Source organism: Pleurodeles waltl, chromosome 1_2 (assembly GCF_031143425.1).
Source record: "Pleurodeles waltl isolate 20211129_DDA chromosome 1_2, aPleWal1.hap1.20221129, whole genome shotgun sequence".
NCBI classification, from domain to species: domain Eukaryota; kingdom Metazoa; phylum Chordata; class Amphibia; order Caudata; family Salamandridae; genus Pleurodeles; species Pleurodeles waltl.
Genome location: NC_090437.1, coordinates 798,767,647 through 798,788,073, shown reverse-complemented (window position 1 = coordinate 798,788,073; position 20,427 = coordinate 798,767,647). Strand labels below are relative to the sequence as shown.

Genomic DNA, 20,427 nt, shown 5'->3' with positions numbered 1-20,427 from the left:
ATAAAAAAACTATTCTCGGCCAACAAATGTGCAAATCCTAAGCACTAGCTGATAATGGTAAGCATTTCTAGAAAAAAATACATCAACCTCATAACGCAATCCTTAAATTCTAAGAAAGTTTGCTTCTCCAAAGTTAGCGCCTTCTCACCTTCCAGACATCACCATCTTGGCACAAGCATGTTATGTGCAAGGGATGTGTAGGGTCTAATGACTTTTTGTTGTTGATTGAGTTCAGTATTTTCAAAAGATGTAGTATTGCTTATTGTTGTTGACCTGCGATGAAACCTTTCCATGGGTGGTTGGTGGATTAGGCAAAGAGTCTTAAGGGTCATGCTAAAATATGCCTGAACAAATGCATCTGACCATTAATGTAAAGGCAAAGACTATTGAGAGCCTTTGTGCCCTAAGTGACCCCTTGATTTTGTAATATTTTAAGTATACACACAAACGTTTAGACATTAACTTTATATTTAAGTAAGCACAACACTTAGATGGTAAGCTGCAATTATGTTATTGTGTGTATGTATACATGTGTGTACATATATATGTTTTGTAACTTAGCAGCTATAACAGTCTTTACACTTTGCAAAGTTTCAGTAGCATGACAAACAAACATAATTATGGCTACATTACTTTCAGGGGACATTCTTGTTGTGTACGCATACTTTTATGTTGTGCCTGTGTGGGTCAAGTGTATATATCAGGTTTCTGTTCCATGATTTCCAAGCATCCAAAGCTTCCTGCGGTTTTGTATCAGTTCTAGTGAGTTTTATTTTAATTTTTATCTGCCATTCCATTCAACTATATCTTTGATCCAGTTTTAAGGCATAAGTGTTTTAGGATGTAGCCAGTTAATTGCAGACAGTCTTTTGGTCAGCAACAGAGTAAATTGGGCAATCCTTCTTTTAATTTAACTTTCTGATGTACTAGCATCTATGCCTAGCAGGCATGCTAATAATATGCATAAAAAACTCTGTTTATTTCTTCTTGTGTTATGGGTGTTGCCTTGAACATCTGTAATAGCAGTAATACTAGTTGGCACTATTTCTGCCAAAATTACCTGTTTTTAAATAGTGCCTTCTCCAATGTAATTTCTAGTATCTCAGACCTGAGTCCCTCAAGCATCGTTTTGTGTAGTATATTCATTTCTGGTAGTTTGTTTTGCAATCATGCTAGTGAGAAGAGTTGCATCTATTTGTTCGATCAGTAATTTTATTTGAGAAATTGCCGTACCTTTCATTACCACTTTCAAGGCTTCCCACTCTGTACCACTTTTGCTGGCAGTATCAACATTCAAATTAGAGAGGTTCTTGTTTCTTATATGGCTTTGGAAACATTGGCCAAGGTAGGTACCGTCACCTTCTGTGATACTGCACCCAGGGCCTCCAGCAGTTTATGATACTTGTCCATGTTGGTCAGAGTTACAAGTGCTTTGGTAACTTTATCCTTCACCATCTTGAAGGTATGTAGTAGGTGCTCCACTCTCTGCTTCCTCCAGCCAACAATGGTTACAGCACCTCTATGCTAATGCACAATTTTACTAGTTCTTCAGGCAGGTCACCAGGGCCATTGATTTGACACAATCCAGGCACCATTACACCCACTCAGTGAGCTGCAATGCCCTAGTTTGTAGCATGCTTTAAACCCAGTGGCTTATCTTGTACCGACCTTCACGTCAGTCTTCTCCCCACAGTGCATCACCAGTTTACATCCACATTGCTCTGATTTTGATTTTTTCCAATTTAGTGGTTTTGATTTGTATTTCGTGAGGCGCCCAGTGGCCCCAAAAGATTGTCTTGCACTTTATCATTTTGATGGAAATTGGAAAGTGACTTTAAAGAGTTCAGGAGGGCTAATCTGTTGGTATCGAGTCTATCCCAGCCCGCTGCCCCCTCAACGCAACACTGAAACAACTGGAACAAGTCATGCTCTAGGTCCTGCTACCCTGGTCCACTCATTGCCTGACTCTCGCTCCTCCTTGCTGCCATCTTTTGTAATGGGGTCTCATAGTGCCCCTCCACCGCAACTCACAGCTCCAGCCCAGCAGGTAGGCTTCACTGCTGTGCACCAGGAGTTTCACAGGCAGCTGTCACAGGTTTCCTTCATCAGCTTCATGCCCCTACCTTGAGCAAGCGTCAACCTGCTGCAGCACTTTAGTGTCTCTGGCTTTATATTACAGGTGCATGGCATCACCATCTTGACTTGCTATGTTCTATGCTCTGCCAGGCATGAGAGAGTTGAGGGGATTCTTGCAAATGCAGATTACTCACAGCTTGTGTGTTTACATAGATCATCCTTTATCATTATTTGTAGGGGTGCTTCCAATCTTTATTTACGTTCCAAATGGCCATTTTGAAGACTGATATTGTCAGAAATTGTAGCCATGCTGCAAGGAGCTGGGAGAAAGTGTGTCCTCACTGCATCATCACTACGCCATGCCCCATCATGTTATGCTACTATTCATAAACGTTTGAGGATTTGTCTTTGTCATTACCAATAAGAGCCTGACTACTTTCGACAATGTCCTTAAATGATCACTTGTGTAGATTGGACTGATACAGTGATGACAAAGTGCAAAGTCCTATTGTACTGTGATTTACCAATGTACAATGCAGATGACAGAATGCCATGGCTTAATTTGTGTGTAAACTGATAAAAATTCTCACCACACTCAATATGACTACTCAGCTGCCACCACTGAGTACTTAGTAAGACACCCTTTTAAATGTACACAAATGTTGACCAGGGTAACTACTGTAGTAGCCCCCAACCTGCTTCCTCTTCAACTGTCGTCACCCCTTCTTGAATGGTGGAGCACGTCTGACCTGTCATCCCTAAAAACATTTTTCCTTTTCCCCCCGAACTTTATCACTTTTTTGACAACAGAAGCAACACAATCAGTACATAAGCGAAGAAAGGATAATGTAAAACTGTCAACACAAGTGTACAACAATAGAAGCAATAGTCACCTATAGTGGGGAAGAATTGAGAGATTATGGATCTCTACCAGGGTCGAGAAATGATCACGCCACCAATGGATGGTCTGACCCAGCAGTGCCCAAGTCCAAAGAGCCAGACATTCTGTGGGTACAGCTTTTAACTTTTCCTCACCAGGTTGGGCACATGATGAGCTGCCCTCCAGCATCCAGTCCTGGTTTTGATATAAATCTTAAATGGTCACCATATGTTTTCAAATTTGGTCATTCTATCCGTGATCAGTGCTGGTAATTTCTTTATTATGTGAGTATGCCAAATTCTTCTCCACCAAAGGCCTAGTGGAGGGGGTGTTGCCTATTTCCAATGATGTGCAAGCATTACTCGTCCTTCAAGCAAGAATTGTATGATAAGATGGCTCACCAGGCAATAGACAGGCTATGTTCTGTTCTCCCCTGGAAGACCTATTAGCAACAGTCTCCAATGGAGGACCAACTCCTGTGATGTCTTTGATTAATCTTGGGAGGGCGACCCAATATGACTGAGCTAATGGACAGGGCCACCATATATGGACCATTGTACCCTGTTCCTGACACTCCCTCCGATTGCTGTTGGAGGTCACAGACATGGCTCCTAATCTGGCGGGAGTGAAATACCATCTAGTGAGGACCTTGTAAGTACCTTCTTTGTATTTAGTGCAAATGGAAGATGTTGCAGTTCTAGCCCACCTTCAATTTCTCTTTATCTAGTCCAGTAGACAGTTCCATCTTCCATTTGTCCATTTAAGTGTAATGTACAGGGTCAGTGTTTAGATCTAGGGCCTGATTTAAACATGATATTGCCCTCCGGCTTGAGGATTGATCAGTATCATTTCAAACATCATCAGGTCTTTCAATCTTCCATCCATGTGTTCCCCTGAACCTACCCACGACCAGAGCCTACCTTTAGCAAAATAATTCTATAGCCATGCTGCCCTGTACCTTTCCTCTTCGAAATAAGGGGTCATTGTGGCCTGGTGGGAAATTGGGATTATTAGAAAGTAAGGTGAGTGGGGACAGGAAAGAAGTGAGCTTCGCTGAATGTGTCAAGTTACCCCAGTGTTTTAGCATTATAAGCGAAGGGTAGGCAAGTGCATTATGGCGTGGGTGGAGCCAGAGCAAATTCTGTAATGGTGTCTGTACGAGTGACCGCTCTAGCCATAGCCAAGGGGTTATTTTCTCCAGCTGAATACATTCAGTAGATGTAGCTGACTCAAAACACTTAACAAATGTGGCATGTTTTCATTGTGTCAGTAGCAGAGCTTTGAGCTGGGCTGCATAGACCTTTCTATTCCGTGGCCGACAATGTTTCACTGTTGAAGTTGGATGTACCATGGTGCTGTTTATGAAACAGGGTACAGTACTCCTTATGATTTCTGCTACAGGTCAGAGGCTGCACTGGATCTATGATTAATAAATGAATACATTATTTAATAAATTAGCTTTCTCCCATAGTTACTTTAATAAGATGCACTGGAATGCCTTGTTAGTTCAGATTTGATAGAGTTATCAACATCTTCCTTATGCAGGTTCCATCTTTTGGTGTAGGTGGAGGAGCTTCACCAAGCCCAGCTCCCATCCGGGGACCTTATGAGCACTACTTCAATATTTTTGATCAGATGCAGCAGCAAAAAGAAAATATTCAAGCAGCAGAGGATAGAGCAGCCCGGTTGAGAGCAGAGATCCAGTACAGAGAGCCTGAGAATAGGTATGGTGCATGAATATATTAAAGTAGAGTTGTCTGTAATTGACAAGCAGTGGAAATACTGAAAAATGCTGTGTTTCTACATTTGCAGAATAAGTCCCAATCCGCCTGCATTTCATCATCATTTTCCTGATGCCGATGCAGTGAAAAAAGAATTGAAAAGACTGGAGGAGGTATCTCAGCAAGCCAATATAGACAGGTTTGACTAATTATCCGTTTTGCATATTTTAGCACTAAGGCTGTTTTTAAACCAAAACACTTGTTAACATAGGTAATTCATATAGTCAGACACAGTGTGCCCATTGTATTGTGACAACATCGTATTGAGTTGTAGTTTGTCATTGCTGGTCATAAACTTGATGTGTCTTTGTGAGCGTTGTACTCTAGCTTAAAGAATAAACCACAACTTTAAACCAGAAATTGTGCAGGTAGGGGAATGTGCGAAGTCTGTGGTTGCTACACAGACATTATTTTATAAATGTGCAGAAATGGTGCAAATGTTGCATTGCTGGTGACGAAAACTATCTGTTACTAGTGTGAGAGAGGGCATGGCCTATGTTGAGCAGCAATTTTCTTTAAAATTCGATGTTAGGTGCCCTACCTTAAGAGCTTATGAAAAACGAGTCAGGCCACCACACGAAATGTTCCAGATGGTAGATTTCTCAATTATTCCGTTGGGTGCATTGGTGGGAATGTATCATCAGTTACAAGTGTATTTTCAAGTATTTTCTCAAATACAACATACTAGAAAGCTACAAAAGAAATTAAAATAAAGTACAATATGAAATTGACATTTTATACTGTATCTTATATACTGCCATTCACAAAATGCCATAAAAAAGTCTTATGCTTCGGAGTCAGTGTTGTTTCTCATCATTTGCCTTTTGCAACACCATACTCAGAGACATTCCACCAGATGAAGGCTCAGTAGCAACACTTCATAGAACTTTTGCAACAGGATAGTGCAAATGGGATTGAGCAGAACAGAGCCTCAGCATCTGATAGCTGTGGTAGTTTGTCAACTGGGGTATGAAATTTGAAGCTTGCAAGAAAGAGATCTAGGGCTCGCGGATAGATGAGTCTGTATGATTGTTGAATGGTAAGATGAGGGACACCAGCAATATCTCCAATTTCTTTTTGTGTCCTTTTCTCTGCTGATGCTATTTACGATTCGCATTCCCATTTTGCGAGTCGATATCGACTCGCAAAATGGGAATGTGCATTGCGATGCGCGTTTTGCATGGCGCAAACTGCGAATTTCGCAGTTTGCGCCATGCAAAACGTTACCTACATCTGGCCGAAGTAACCAGTCTGCCAGAATCTAAATCAGGCCCTACGTGATTAGTCAGGAGCAAGCCTTTTTGAAAGCAATTCTGGGCTAGACCTAACAGCCAAGATTGCCCTTTTCCAATTTTGGTAAGTACTCAGGTTGCAGCAGACCCTGCCCCCATAGCAGGTGTCTTTCAGTGAGTGACCCCAGAGCCAGTGACTCACCCATTGTCGCTGAGCCTCTAGGCAGTAGTGCTCAAAGTTGGGGACCCGAGCCATCCCTTGCTCTATTAAGGATACTTAATATGTGTTTGGTACTTTAGTTTCGCAGTGAGAGAATGTTAAAACACAAAGCACTTTTTCATTTTGTTTTTCAAATCGTCATCTGGAACATTTGAGAGAATTTTCATAACAAATACACCCTTTTGGAGCCAGATATGGTTAATGTTTACATGGGATTGGCTGCACAGCTCAGACATCCTTGTAAAACAGTGACAGTATGAGACACAAAACAGCATTACAACTCAAGGTTCAACCATTATATTCCCATCACCAGGTTATGCAGTGATAACTACAGTTTTACAATAATGAGTCTTGAAACAATTACACAGTCAACTACAGAACTACATTTAGTTGCAGGTGTTACAATGGAATCCTCATTACTCCAGCTAAGAGTAAAATTGGTGTTACCATGAGTTCAGGAATGGTCCATCCCTAAGGTAGCTTTTCCACCACCTGTCCAAAAGGCCTTTAGTCCAAGACTGTAGAAAAGCAGATTCATTAGACTAGCTTTGTTGGTACCGGATTTCACAGAACACAAAAATCACATAGACCTCAGTAAGCAAAAGAGAGACAGTCATTCTCTCTCTACAGCTCTGAGTTAGAACAGAAGAATACCGCTGATATTTTGACACTGATTCCGCAGAATGGAATCCCAGCATTGTGGTTTCATGTGTCCTCAGCATGGTAGTTGTTCATAAGTGGTAAAGTCTGTTCAGAATGCCTCATTTAAGCTCATTACTGCTTTCATTGTCAGCCACAGTTTCTCTGAGCTTCTTTCCACATTTTCCAATGTTCAGAAAAATTTCCATACCCATGAATTTTCAGGACTGCTTGTATTTTGACAAGCTGGCTGTTCAAGAGTGACAGCGGGCTGCCTTTTGTTATTATTCATCTGAGCCCCTAAATTGTGGCATAGAAGGTTTTGCTCCTCTATCCACAACCGATTGAGTGGTTGCTAAATTTTCCTGTTCTCCAATTCTTCTCCTTCAAACACATGTTCTGAAAGTTCTAGGACACTGGCTCCACTGTCCTACTCTTCTGCTGCATCAACCATGGACACTGCAGTGTTCCTTAAACTAAAATATTGCTTGCTTCATTCATTTGTCTACACAACTTACCAATGTGAAAATTGTGTAATTAACTTTCATTTTCTCTTTCAAAACAAATATATTCCATCATGCTGAATCCCTCTAGTTGTGGAACATCTCTCTTTTAAGCTGACATAACGTCATGTCAGTCTGTAAGTGACAGCCTTTTACTGTCAAGTTCATTTGTAAATCTTTTGTATGATTTCTCTTATTCTCATGTTAATGTTATTTTTTTTCTGTATAAAACACCAATATGTGTTTTTATCTCCTAACAAATACACTGTTAACATTATGTATGGTTATTTGTTTCATCTCAAAAACGTATTGTAAATGCATAACTTAAGCCACCTTGGCATTTACTGTTTATAATAGGTACTTCCACTCCAAAACTATGACTGATTAGTTTCCCATCAGGTTTATGGATTTTTCTTAATAACACTACTTGTCCAAGGGGCAAACTGCTACTGAAATGCACTTGTTTCTTAAAGAAATCAACTTGCTCACCTACTACCTATAGGAAGCTGGCTCTGTGTATACTATAGCAAAGAAAGGTATAGTTTGCACAAAGTCCAGTGGATCCCCGGAGGCTTTATAGAGGCCAAAGTAGATAATACTAGTGCTCTCTTTTGTGGTAGTGTGTGTAGGAACGCAGCCTCTTTTTGGCATGGTTACCAGTGGCTGTGCTCTCTCCCTTTAAATTTGGTTGTTCCTGACTTAGTACACCCCACAATTGGCATTCTGGTGCCCCCCTGTAATTCCCAAGTATATGGTACCTAGGTACCCAGGGCATAGGGGCACCAAGGGTTTCCCATGGGCTGCAGCATGTATTATGCCACTCATGGAAGCCCCTGCAAAATGTGTCTACAGGCCTGCCATTGCAGCCTGCGTGAAAAGGTGCAGGCACCCTTTCACCACAGGTCACTGCAAGTCATCCCTATGACATGCCCTCCTAGCCCAGAGGGCAGGGTGCAAGTACCTGTGTGTGAGGATGTTGTGTAGCCATTTTAGTTATAGCTTCATGCACGTTAGTTTAATACACTAGGCCACTGTGCACTTTGACCTGGATATATTTTATTCAGCTTCGCATTGTTATTTTTACAATAACCAATTTTACGGTCTTGTTTTTTATTTCTTCTATCTAACTGTTTTACTTAGCCCAGCACTGTGTTCTCAAACACATGCTTGATCACTTTGGGCTTCAGTCAAGGCTACAGTTTGGTGCATTGTCAGTGAACGTGGTAGAAGTTTAGTCTCCAACATTAATAGAAAATACACATCTTTGCGTAGGGACATTTTCTTAGAACATTAGCTGTGTTATTATAAAAACACTTCCTAGTCCCATTACACGTTAAGAGGAAGATTCCAGCCAGGGAACCACAACTGTATGCCGAATGCTTCACTGCAGATGCTAACGCAGACTACAGGCCTTTGCTCAGGTATGAGGGCTGATGTCCTCCCGGGGGAACATGAAAGGCAGGATTAGAGCTTAACATGCTGTGCTCAAATTATGATTCAGTTAGAAAATAGTCCATTGACTTTAGTGGCTATATGATAGCATTATTCTTATGCTTCACTCTCATCGTCACCATTTTAATATTGCCATGTTGTGTCCTTCTGGTTATTGCAGCTCACGCTTTGCTATCTAAAATGCAGTCATTTTATTAAACCAGTCTTTAAAACTTATACTGCTTTCATTGTCATTTATATATGAGACCGAATTGTGAATGAGAGAACCGGATACGAGATGAGTGACCACGACTTCCCTGAAAAGTATATGTCATGCGCTCGGCTGCCCAATTGTCTCTACCTTTCGGGAGAGATGAGGCACTGCTAGTTAGCCGGAGCAAAACCCGGATTTGGAGCGACAGGTGTCACCCACCGTGGGTCAGACTCAGTCTCCCACACTGTGGACGATCTTGCGGCTCAAAATCCAGTAGTCTCATTAGAATAATGAGCCTACGCGACAAGGGCACCCCGCATCAGCAGAGGTGTTCCTACAAACTTCAGCTCCACTACCCTGCAATTCGTACGTGTGGGGAAACCATTTTACTTGTGTACTGGACACAGGTCACTCAATACCTGTGTCCAGCTACAGAATGGTAACTCTGAACCTGGGCATGTTTGGTATCAAACATGTCAGAATCATACCCGAATACTGTTGCCAGTATTGGTTGTATGATTCATTGCACTCTGGGGGCTCCTTAGAGGACCCACTGCATTGCTCCTACTAGTCTTCTGTGGTTTTCTGGGCATCCCATGCTGCTGCCACCCCTCTGACAGGTTTCTGCTTTCCTGCTGCTTGACCAGCTCTGGCAGAGGAAAGCAGGATAAAGGATTTTCTGTGGGAGAGGGAGGTAACACCCTCTCTCTTGGAAATAGGTGTCACATGGCTTGGGATGGGTAGTCTCCCCAAGCCACTTGTATGCTTCGACGGGCACATTTGGTGCCCTCCTTGCAGAAACCAGTTTGAACCAGCCCAGGGACCTCCAGTCCCTGCTCTGGCGCAAAACTGGACAATGGAAAGGGGAGTAACCACTCCCCTATCTATCACCACCGCAGCGGTGGTTCCCAGAGCTCCTCCAGGTGGCGACTTGATTCTCCCCTCTTGAGTGGGTCCTCAGATTCGACCTGCAAGATTCCAGCAGGACTCCTCTGCATTGTGTACTTCACCTTCTGGCCACTGGAACTGCAACTGGACCCTCCAGGAACCAACAATCTGCAACTACAGCAATGACTCTGCTCTATAGCATTGTTTCTCCGGCTTCTTCTAGCAACAGCAACATTTCCCCGGCTGAGCATCCTCTGAGGGCGACTAGTCTTCAGTCTGCACAAGAAGGAAGAAGGAATCTCCCTTGGAGTGAAGGAGTCACTCACCTGCATCCACAGGCACCAACTGCAACGACGAGTGGCTGCATGGGTCCTCTATCCTGCAACTCTGCGAGCATTCTGCAACACAGGTGGTGGTCTGGAGTGGTCCCCTTGATCCTCTCTACTAGCTGTCCAACTTGGGAGATGGTAACCCCTTGCCTCTCCACGCAGGACAGTACCCCTGCACTGCGTTTCTTGCAGCTACCAAGGCTTGTAATCATACTCTCCAAGGGATCTTCAGGTTTTGTGTAGCCCCAGCCATCAGCACTCTTCCCTGCAATGAATAGCCCTCTGCGTGCTTCTCCAGTGACGTGGGACTCCTTTCCAGGTGTGCTGTGTGGGCCTCACCACAACTCCTGGGCTTGCTGCCTGTGGATCGCCTGTGGATGCTGCCTTTTCTTCCTGAGACTCTCCTCACTGCTGAGGGTCACCCGGGACTCCGCTCCGTGGGTTGAGTTCCCTTGGACCTTGCTGGTCCCTGGCAGCCTTGCATCTCTTCACCCACGACTCTTACCTTTGCCAAGGCTTGTTGGTGGTTGTTTCACACCACTGACCAACTGCAACTCTCCTTCCGACGTGGGACATCGACTGCATCACTTCAGGAACTCTTGTGCTGCTCAAGTGCTGCACTGCTGACCATCTTCGTCCACCGTCGACCTGGTCCTGCATCCACAGACGGGTTGGTAGTGGCTCCTGCCACAACTGGACACTCCAACGGAAACTGGACTTGGTCCCCTTTCTTTACCGGTCTTCCTCTACCACGATCCCCTGTTGGTTTCTTGCAGTTTTGTCTGGGTCTTGCATAATCCTCTTCAGAAGTCCTTTTGGTGGGTTTGGGGAGAACCAGATACCTCTTTTCTCCTGGTCGCTGGGAGGCACTCTGGTACTTACCTTTTGGGGTTCCTAGTTCCTCCAGCTCCCCTCTACTGTTTCCACTTCCTTGGATTGGGGCCCAACTTACTACTGTTTTTACTGTTTTCTGTTGCCTTTTATGCTAATCACTGACTCCTAATGTGTACATTATAGTGTGTTTACTCACCTCCTAGTGGAGTATTGCCTATACAGTATTATAGTATTTGTGTTACCATACTAAAGTTCATTTATGTTTGTAACACTGTGTGGTTCTTTCATGTGTGTAAGTGCTGTAGTGGTATTGCATAAGCTTTGCATGTCTCCTAGATAAGTCTTGGCTGCTCATCCACAGCTACCTCTAGAGAACCCTGGCTTCCTAGACACTTCCTGTACCTCACTAATAGGGGATACCCGGACCTGGTATAAGGTGATAACACCATAGGTGCTTATCACATACCATGCCAGCTTCCTACTTTGTGGGTTAGCTGTTAGGCTTATCAGAGGATAGTGCTAAGCATTGGTTGTACACACACAGTCAAGAAATGAGGCGCACGCTTAGTGACTAACTCCAGTCCAATGATTATGTGTAAAAAAATATATATACGTTGTTACTTTTATTCTAAAGCCAAAAGGATCTTTGTTGCAGACAAGTACAGTTTCAAGAATGTATCACTTTCAAGTATCAAAATCACTTTGATTGTAAATCGACAGTGAAAAAATGTTTAGTTAAGCAATACTAAGAGGAGAACCCAGACAGATGACCACGACTGTATGCTGACTGCTGAGTGCTTTGCTGCAGCTGCTTATGTAGACTACAGGCCTCTTGCTTAGGTATGAGGGATGATGTCTTCCTAGGGGAACCTGAAGGGCAGAATTAAAGCTTCACATGCTCTGCTCTAACATAGCCTAGGTAGGAGCTATTTTCAACGATTCTAGTGACAATATGGTACCGTTATTTTTATGTTTCACTCTCCTTGTCACAATTTTAATCTTGTCATGCTTCATCGTCCTAGTTATTGCAGTGCACGCTTTATTATCTAAGATGCAGTTATTTCAATAAAATCTTATTGAACTCTATTCTGTCTCTGATTGTCCTTGTATATGTGAGACTAATGTAACTGAGAGAAACGGATGAGATCTGAGTGACCACGATTTGCCTGAGGAGTCATTTGTGTCATGCGTTCAGTTGCCCAATCATCCCTGCTTTTGGATGGAGATGAGGCAAGGCTAGTTAGCCGGAACAAAACCTGGATTAGGCTGACAGGTATCACCTGTAGTGGGTTCAGACTCAAGCCCCCCACAGTGCAAGTATTTCTGCCGGGGAGGATAAACACAAGCATAGTTCACAGGTAAGTACTCGACTTACTGCCCCAGTCTTCGGGGGTTTAGGTGTCCACGTGGCAAGGTTTAAGGGGACCCCAAGAATGGACCACCAGCAACTCGGGCCAGCCAGGCGCGCAGAGGTCAAAGTTGGTGTTGGCCACCTGATGGAAACCAATGGAGCTTGGAGCACTTAGCAAGAAATGGTTTGCAGGTAAGTGCCTGCGGCTTTAGGGCACAGGCCCCTGGGGTTTAGCACAGCACTGGGGGGGCACAGGTCAGCACCAACCATACACCCTCAGCAGCACAGGGTGGCCTGGTGCAGGGTGCACACAGAGTCTGACACCCAATGCAATTCAATGAGGATTTACAGTTTCACAAAAGAGGCTGCAGGCGTGGTCCAGGGAGTTTTGTTTTAAAATCTGTTTTATTAAATTCAACATATATTACTGGTCACAATTGCGTAACTGAATAAGTCACACCACATTCCAGCAAATCTGGTCTCTTAGGAAAGCATTAGGTCATTCATTTGATTCTGAGCAATGCTAACATGGAATAACATCTTGTTCTCACTGCAATGCCACACAGTGGAAACTCTATTATAATGCCTGTTTTACACATTATCCAGTTTCCCACCATTATGTCCAATAGTACAATGCAAGTCTGGCAAAGAAGCACTGCAACCCCCACGTGTGCACCCCTGCCCTACTTTCTAGACCCGGACAGGCCCAATGGGTTACTATTGCTTGTGATATTCCCATGAGTATATTGTTGGGTGATAGTCTAATCATTATGGCATTCCATTACCGGCGTTACTCCACTAATACTGTATTTAATTAGGAAACTGTTTATCATCAGTTCAATACAAAGAACATAGGAAGGCTAATACCTGTACGAATCCTCTGTTCACCGCTTGAGGAATCACGGCGGGTGCTCATCATTCTTAGCCTCCATTTTGCCCACCAATGTTTCCCAGGTGTCATAGCCTGTAAATACCTGCCCCCTGTCCTGCAGAGCCCGCAAGACACGCATCTCCACACGTGCCCATTTCAATGTCATGGCACGCCAGCTAGATAATTCCAGAGGTCGAGAGGCCTTCCACGCCATAGCAATCATTCGCTTCTACATAATAAACGCTAGATCAGCAAATTTATGAATATGTTTATGCTGCTGAGCTCTAGGACATATACCCAAAAGACAGGACTCCGGAGTGGGTGCAAATGTATGTCCAGTTATATCCGTGATGTCTGCTAGAATGTTCAGCCAGACCCTCTGCAATGAGCACACTCCCACACCATGTGATAAAGCTAGCTGCATGAAGCCCACAACGGGGAAATGCTGGAGTCGCCGTTGGGTACATTCATTGGATACGACATGGAGACAGGTACATTTGATAGACATAATTAAATTGTGTATATCTGAATCTGGGGTTTCGGGACACTCTCTGCACCTGTTGGAGGGCCTCAGTCCACTTCATTACAGATAGGGGAATCGGTAGAGCCGGGTCCATCTATGGAAAGCTGCCTCTTGCTGTGTAATGGTCACGCTAGTCAGTGCTCTGTACAAATGAATGATGACCTTTTTGGAACCATTATCTGAGAGCAAAGCATGTAGGGCAGGGGAGGTCGGAGGCTCCCGATCTCCATGAGCCCATGCTGTCTTAATCAAGTGACAGATAACATGGTATGTAAGAAAGTGTCCCGGTCCCAGCGAGGCAAGATCCATAATTGCCTCGAAAGACATTAGTGTGCCGTTATCGAAACAGTCTCCCACCGTGTCCATCTCCGCTTCCGTCCATGAGGTCGTGGAGTGAGTGCGGAATAACATTGTGCCTTCTGGTATTTGACCCAATGAGATAAGGGGTGAGTATGGGGGGGGTCAGATTTTCCATCCTGTATATATCTACGCCAGCTAGTATATGCTGCTGCCTACAATGGATTGTCGCCAACGCGTCGTGATGCATGCTCAGATAACCATGTGTAAAGGGGAGTATCACCTATCTGTGTATGTACCCATACGGCTTCAAGTGAGTCAGGACCCCTCAACCAGCACAATGGCCACTACAGTTGTGCTGCTGCATAATAATATTTGAAGTTCGGGGCTCCCAGCCCCCCCAATCGCAACGGACGCTGCAGGGTGGTGAGTGCGACCCGGTGCCTGTTTTGCCCCCAGATGAGTTCTAGTAACACACTTTTAAGTTTGCGGAAGAAGCTCCTGGGGACTGCTATGGGCAACGCTGCGAAATAGTATAGGAGCCTTGGCAGGATTAACATGTTCGCTATAGCCACCCTGCCCAATGGGAAAAGAGGCAGCGAGCACCAAAATGGGAGAGAGCTTCTCATGGAACGGAGAGTGCGGGCCAGGTCACCATCTCTTAGGTCATCCATCCTGCGGTATATTTGTATGCCCAGGTACTTCAAGGTATCAAAGCACCATTTCAGTCTACTCGGAGGGAACGCCTCCCCCACCTCTGTGGGAAGTTCAACCAAAGGAAACAAGCAGGATTTGGACCAGTTCCATTGCAATGGCAAACAACAAGGGTGACAGTGAGCATCCCTGCTTAGTCCCTCTCCAAATGGGTAAACTATGAGATATCACTCCTCCCGTCTTCAGCCTAGCAGTAGGATTAGCGTAAAGTGTCTGCACCCACCCCACAAAACCCCAGCCAAAACCCATACAACAGAGAGTGGCAAACAAGAAGTCCCAACCTAGGGTATCAAATGCCTTCTCTATATCTAAAGAGACGGCCACATTATCATGAGCACCGGCTGGAGTGTCGCTAATGATGCCAAGAAGCCTACGTATATTCAGGAATGTGTTACGGGTGGGTATAAAACCATTTTGATCTTCATGTGTTAGGGTGTGTATAACAGGGGCGAGTCTATTTGCCAGCACTTTACCTAAAATCTTACAATCTAAATTGAGAAGGGACAATGGCCTAGAAGACCTCACATCCGTGGGATCCCGGTCAGGTTTGGGAAGTACCACAATCAGCCCCTCCCATTGAGATACCGGGAGCATGCCACGAGTCCATGCTTCCTCAAACACAGACAGCAAGGGGTGGGATAAATGTTACGAGTAAGTAGCATAATATTCTATCGGCAGACCGTCTGTGCCTGGGGTTTTGCTGCGGGCTATTTGTGCTATTGCCACAATAAGTTCCTCCAGCCTTAAGGGCTCATCAAATGCCACTTTATTACTGGCCGATAACTTTGCAAACGGTGTCTCGGATAAAAAAAAGGCCTAGCTTCTGATTGTCGGATATCTCCCGCCTGGTACAGTTCCGTGTAATAATCCCTGAAGGCATTGTTAATGGCCTCCTGTGTGGACACGGTTGTCTCGTTTGCTAAGCAGGTGGCCCATATGGGGGGATGCTGCCGCTCCTCTCGGAGCACCCACGCCAAGAGCCACCCCAAACGGTCGCCCTCCTCGTGCAATCGCATTAGGTGATAATTATAATTGTCGGTGGAGTCGTCGATCCGCTTCTCCATATAACTGTCGTTTATCGCAGAGGAGTGTAAAGGGTGCCCTGCGTTGAGCGACTGCTATTTCCAGCGCGCGTACATCCTTTTCTAGGGAGATTACCTCCTGATGCAGCGAGCGACACGCTCCCCATGAGGCCGAGAGACAGTGACCCCTCACCCCGGCTTTGTGTGCATACCATTCTATAGCCCCCCAGGCAGTGGACTCAGTGTTCAGCTCCCAGTACTGTTTAATACAAGTGGCCAGCTCTTCTCTGAATGGGGTGTCCAGTAACGCCTCGCTCTGTAGGCGCCAAGTGGGTATAGTGGAGCGCATTTGTCCCCACCTAATGTTAGCAACAATGGGGAGTGGTCCGAGATCGTCCTTGCACGATAGTTTGAAAAAGTTATCATAGCACACACTGCAGGGGTTCCCTAAATCAAATCTATCCTAGTGCGTATGTCATGCACAGGGGAGTTGAATGAGTACTCTCTATGCTGCGGATGACCCATACGCCACATATCGTGTATCCCATTATCCCTGGCCCATTCTGCCAAGAGGTTGGAATTCCACCTGCTGTTTGCTCCTTCCGCGGGCAGGGACGAGTGGTCCAGTAACACATAGGGGACAAAATTAAAATCCCCTCCCCAGATAGTGGGCGCTATGGGATCTGACAATAGTGCAGGAGTGAGAGTCTGAAAGAAGTCTCCCTGCGCGCCATTGGGAGCGTACACTCCTACTATAGTAACCAGTCTACCATCCAGCCGACCTTCCAACACAACATGTCTACCCCCGTGTCCGCTCTCTGTCTATGGTGTACGAAAGGCACCGCAGGCGCCACCCATATCAAAACCCCTTGTGCGTATGCAGATGAAGATGTGACCCCTCCATCGTTTTTTTAGTGACTGTAAATGATTATCCAGTAGGTGCGTTTCATGTAATATTGCAAAGTGTACCCTCTGTCGTTTAAGGAAAGTGTAAATGCGATGTTGTTTGACAGGCATAGCCATTCCACGAACGTTCCACATTAGACTGTTCTAAACTTGAAAAGTTTGCGATTTACGTGAACCCAAGATGCAAAAAGTAGTACAGTGTCCTGCGCCATGTCGTGTGCCCGATCCCAATAAGGATTGTGTGTCTCAAGATCAGGGAATATATCTGCTTGACCATTACATTGAAATGCGGTGCGACCCACCAAAACATGCTGAAAACATCCCCCCCACCCCTCCATCATAATCATAAACCCCCAAATCTGGTGACAAGAGGCGCACCTGTGAGCACCCCTAACAATAACAATATGACATACAGGGAGTGCAGAATTATTAGGCAAGTTGTATTTTTGAGGATTAATTTTATTATTGAACAACAACCATGTTCTCAATGAACCCAAAAAACTCATTAATATCAAAACTGAATATTTTTGGAAGTAGTTTTTAGTTTGTTTTTAGTTTTAGCTATGTTAGGGGGATATCTGTGTGTGCAGGTGACTATCACTGTGCATAATTATTAGGCAACTTAACAAAAAAAAATATATACCCATTTCAATTATTTATCATTACCAGTGAAACCAATATAACATCTCAACATTCACAAATATACATTTCTGACATTCAAAAACAAAACAAAAACAAATCAGTGACCAATATAGCCACCTTTCTTTGCAAGGACACTCAAAAGCCTGCCATCCATGGATTCTGTCAGTGTTTTGATCTGTTCACCATCAACATTGCGTGCAGCAGCAACCACAGCCTCCCAGACACTGTTCAGAGAGGTGTACTGTTTTCCCTCCTTGTAAATCTCACATTTGATGATGGACCACAGGTTCTCAATGGGGTTCAGATCAGGTGAACAAGGAGGCCATGTCATTAGATTTCCTTCTTTTATACCCTTTCTTGCCAGCCATGCTGTGGAGTACTTGGACGCGTGTGATGGAGCATTGTCCTGCATGAAAATCATGTTTTTCTTGAAGGATGCAGACTTCTTCCTGTACCACTGCTTGAAGAAGGTGTCTTCCAGGAACTGGCAGTAGGACTGGGAGTTGAGCTTGACTCCATCCTCAACCCGAAAAGGCCCCACAAGCTCATCTTTGATGATACCAGCCCAAACCAGTACTCCGCCTCCACCTTGCTGGCGTCTGAGTCGGACTGGAGCTCTCTGCCCTTTACCAATCCATCCACGGGCCCATCCATCTGGCCCATCAAGACTCACTCTCATTTCATCAGTCCATAAAACCTTAGAAAAATCAGTCTTGAGATATTTCTTGGCCCAGTCTTGACGTTTCAGCTTGTGTGTCTTGTTCAGTGGTGGTCGTCTTTCACCCTTTCTTACCTTGGCCATGTCTCTGAGTATTGCACACCTTGTGCTTTTGGGCACTCCAGTGATGTTGCAGCTCTGAAATATGGCCAAACTGGTGGCAAGTGGCATCGTGGCAGCTGCACGCTTGACTTTTCTCAGTTCATGGGCAGTTATTTTGCGCCTTGGTTTTTCCACACGCTTCTTGCGACCCTGTTGACTATTTTGAATGAAACGCTTGATTGTTCGATGATCACGCTTCAGAAGCTTTGCAATTTTAAGAGTGCTGCATCCCTCTGCAAGATATCTCACTATTTTTGACTTTTCTGAGCCTGTCAAGTCCTTCTTTTGACCCATTTTGCCAAAGGAAAGGAAGTTGCCTAATAATTATGCACACCTGATATAGGGTGTTGATGTCATTAGACCACACCCCTTCTCATTACAGAGATGCACATCACCTAATATGCTTAATTCGTAGTAGGCTTTCGAGCCTATACAGCTTGGAGTAAGACAACATGCATAAAGAGGATGATGTGGTCAAAATACTAATTTGCCTAATAATTCTGCACTCCCTGTATATAGAATAATCACACGTAAGGGCTGTCCATGTGGAAACCAACCAGGGGGTGTGGTAACTATCATGGGGAAACTATAAAGCAGCCCCTAAAGCAAAAAGGATGACTGGCAGCCATCACAACGCCATCCACAGCCACATCTGTGACAGAAAACAGTTATTAATGTGACATAAGAAACACTATATTTATGGCTGAACTCAAGCATTAAGTCATTTCTTGCAGGTCTCGACCAACGGGGCCCACCGTCCACCAATGCCGTGCAGTTCCCTAATCCCACGTTCTCCACGGTATACCCCTGACCACAGCAGCAGTAGTAGATGTGTTATCCCAGATTCCAATGCACCTGGGCGGCATGCGCTAGAGGCCATTTGCCATCTGGGGAGTGACATCCGGGCCCCTAAGCACGTCTGTGATTGTTGAATCAGTACTACCCGAGTCCGAGTCCATGTGCATCATCGTATTACTTGGGAGCAGCGTAAAGGAGTTCTATGTGTGGATCAACGTGTCTTTCAGCACTTTCGCTCGTTCTGCAGCCGCCTGCGTTCTCGTGGGTTGTGCCTTACACCTCCTCTGAGGCTTCCGATGAGCAGTCGATGTGAGCCACTCCCCCGCCCCACCGTCCTTCTCCGCCATACTGCCGATGCCCTTTGCATGCATCCACGTCAAGGCATCAGCAGGTGTGGAGAAGATATGAGTGCGGTCGTCCGTGATCACCCGAAGTTTGGCCGGAAACATCAAGGCATATTTAATGTTGTGGTCTCTGAGGCGCTGCTTGATCTTCACATAGGAATATCATTGGCGCTGCACTTCCACCGTAAAGTATGGGTAAGCCGTTACTGAGGCATCTTCGCAGCGTTCTGGGCCATTGTTTCGGAAGTGTTGTAGGGTCATGTCCCATTCCCTGTAGTTAAGAAAGTGCGCTAGGAGCGTGCGAGGTGGCTGTCCAGGAGCCGGCGACTTGCCTGGTATCCGGTGCGCCCGTTCCACAGAAAAAAACGTTGGTATTGCCCCTTTCAACACCTCTGCTATGAGTCAATTCTCCAAGAATAGTTCTGCGCTGTGGCCCGCTACGTTTTCCGGGAATCCTATGAACCTTACGTTATTGCGGAAGGATCTGCCCTTGGCATCCTCTGTGTGCTGCTGGAGTACTTTCACTTCCAGATCCAGTTTTTGCACGTGTTTCTGCAGATCCAGTACAGCAGGGTCCATGGCTGGCAAGCCGGTCTCTGTCACCCTGTCTGCCAGCCTTCGGTGATCGGCTCTGAGCAGATTAAGATCCTGAGAGACAGTGTCTATTCTGGTCTCAAGTGACTGCTTAGTGTCCATGATAGCCTGCAATACCCTTTCAAATTGTCCCAAATGGGCTTGGAGGGTAGACTCCAAGGTTTGCAGATTGAACGCTCCCAGCGACACCTCAGAAGGAGCTGTTGTCTCGCACTGCGATAGTGATTGGCGGATTTCGTTTTCCCCATCATTCTAGTTGTGCAAGCCAATTGCTCGGGGTAGTATACTTCTCACAGGTTATACCACCTGTCTTGGATGTCATATGGATGACTTGTCATGCAGGCAGGGCACAAATAAGAGGTCGGGGGGAGCCCCTCCCCACAGCAGCACAAGTCCACACTCCAAGCCGCGATGATCCCGCAGCCGCCAGCGGCTCACCTCAGTCCACAATCTTCGCACAAGGAGGGGGAGGCAGTAGGGCCAAAGTCGCACCACAGGAAATCAGCAGGACCCAGTGT

General features: G+C 45.2%; 1 protein-coding gene across 5 annotated transcripts in view; it reads left to right on the top strand.

The window, feature by feature from the left end:
• Window positions 1–20,427, top strand: part of NEK1 (NIMA related kinase 1) — an 800,483-nt gene that overhangs the window by 258,347 nt on the left and 521,709 nt on the right. For all 5 annotated transcript variants that reach the window (XM_069244156.1, XM_069244192.1, XM_069244183.1 and 2 more), the window contains exons 15-16: window positions 4,502–4,680; window positions 4,769–4,876. In XM_069244156.1, coding sequence (XP_069100257.1) covers window positions 4,502–4,680; window positions 4,769–4,876 — 287 coding nt within the window. The remainder of the gene's footprint in view (window positions 1–4,501; window positions 4,681–4,768; window positions 4,877–20,427) is intronic.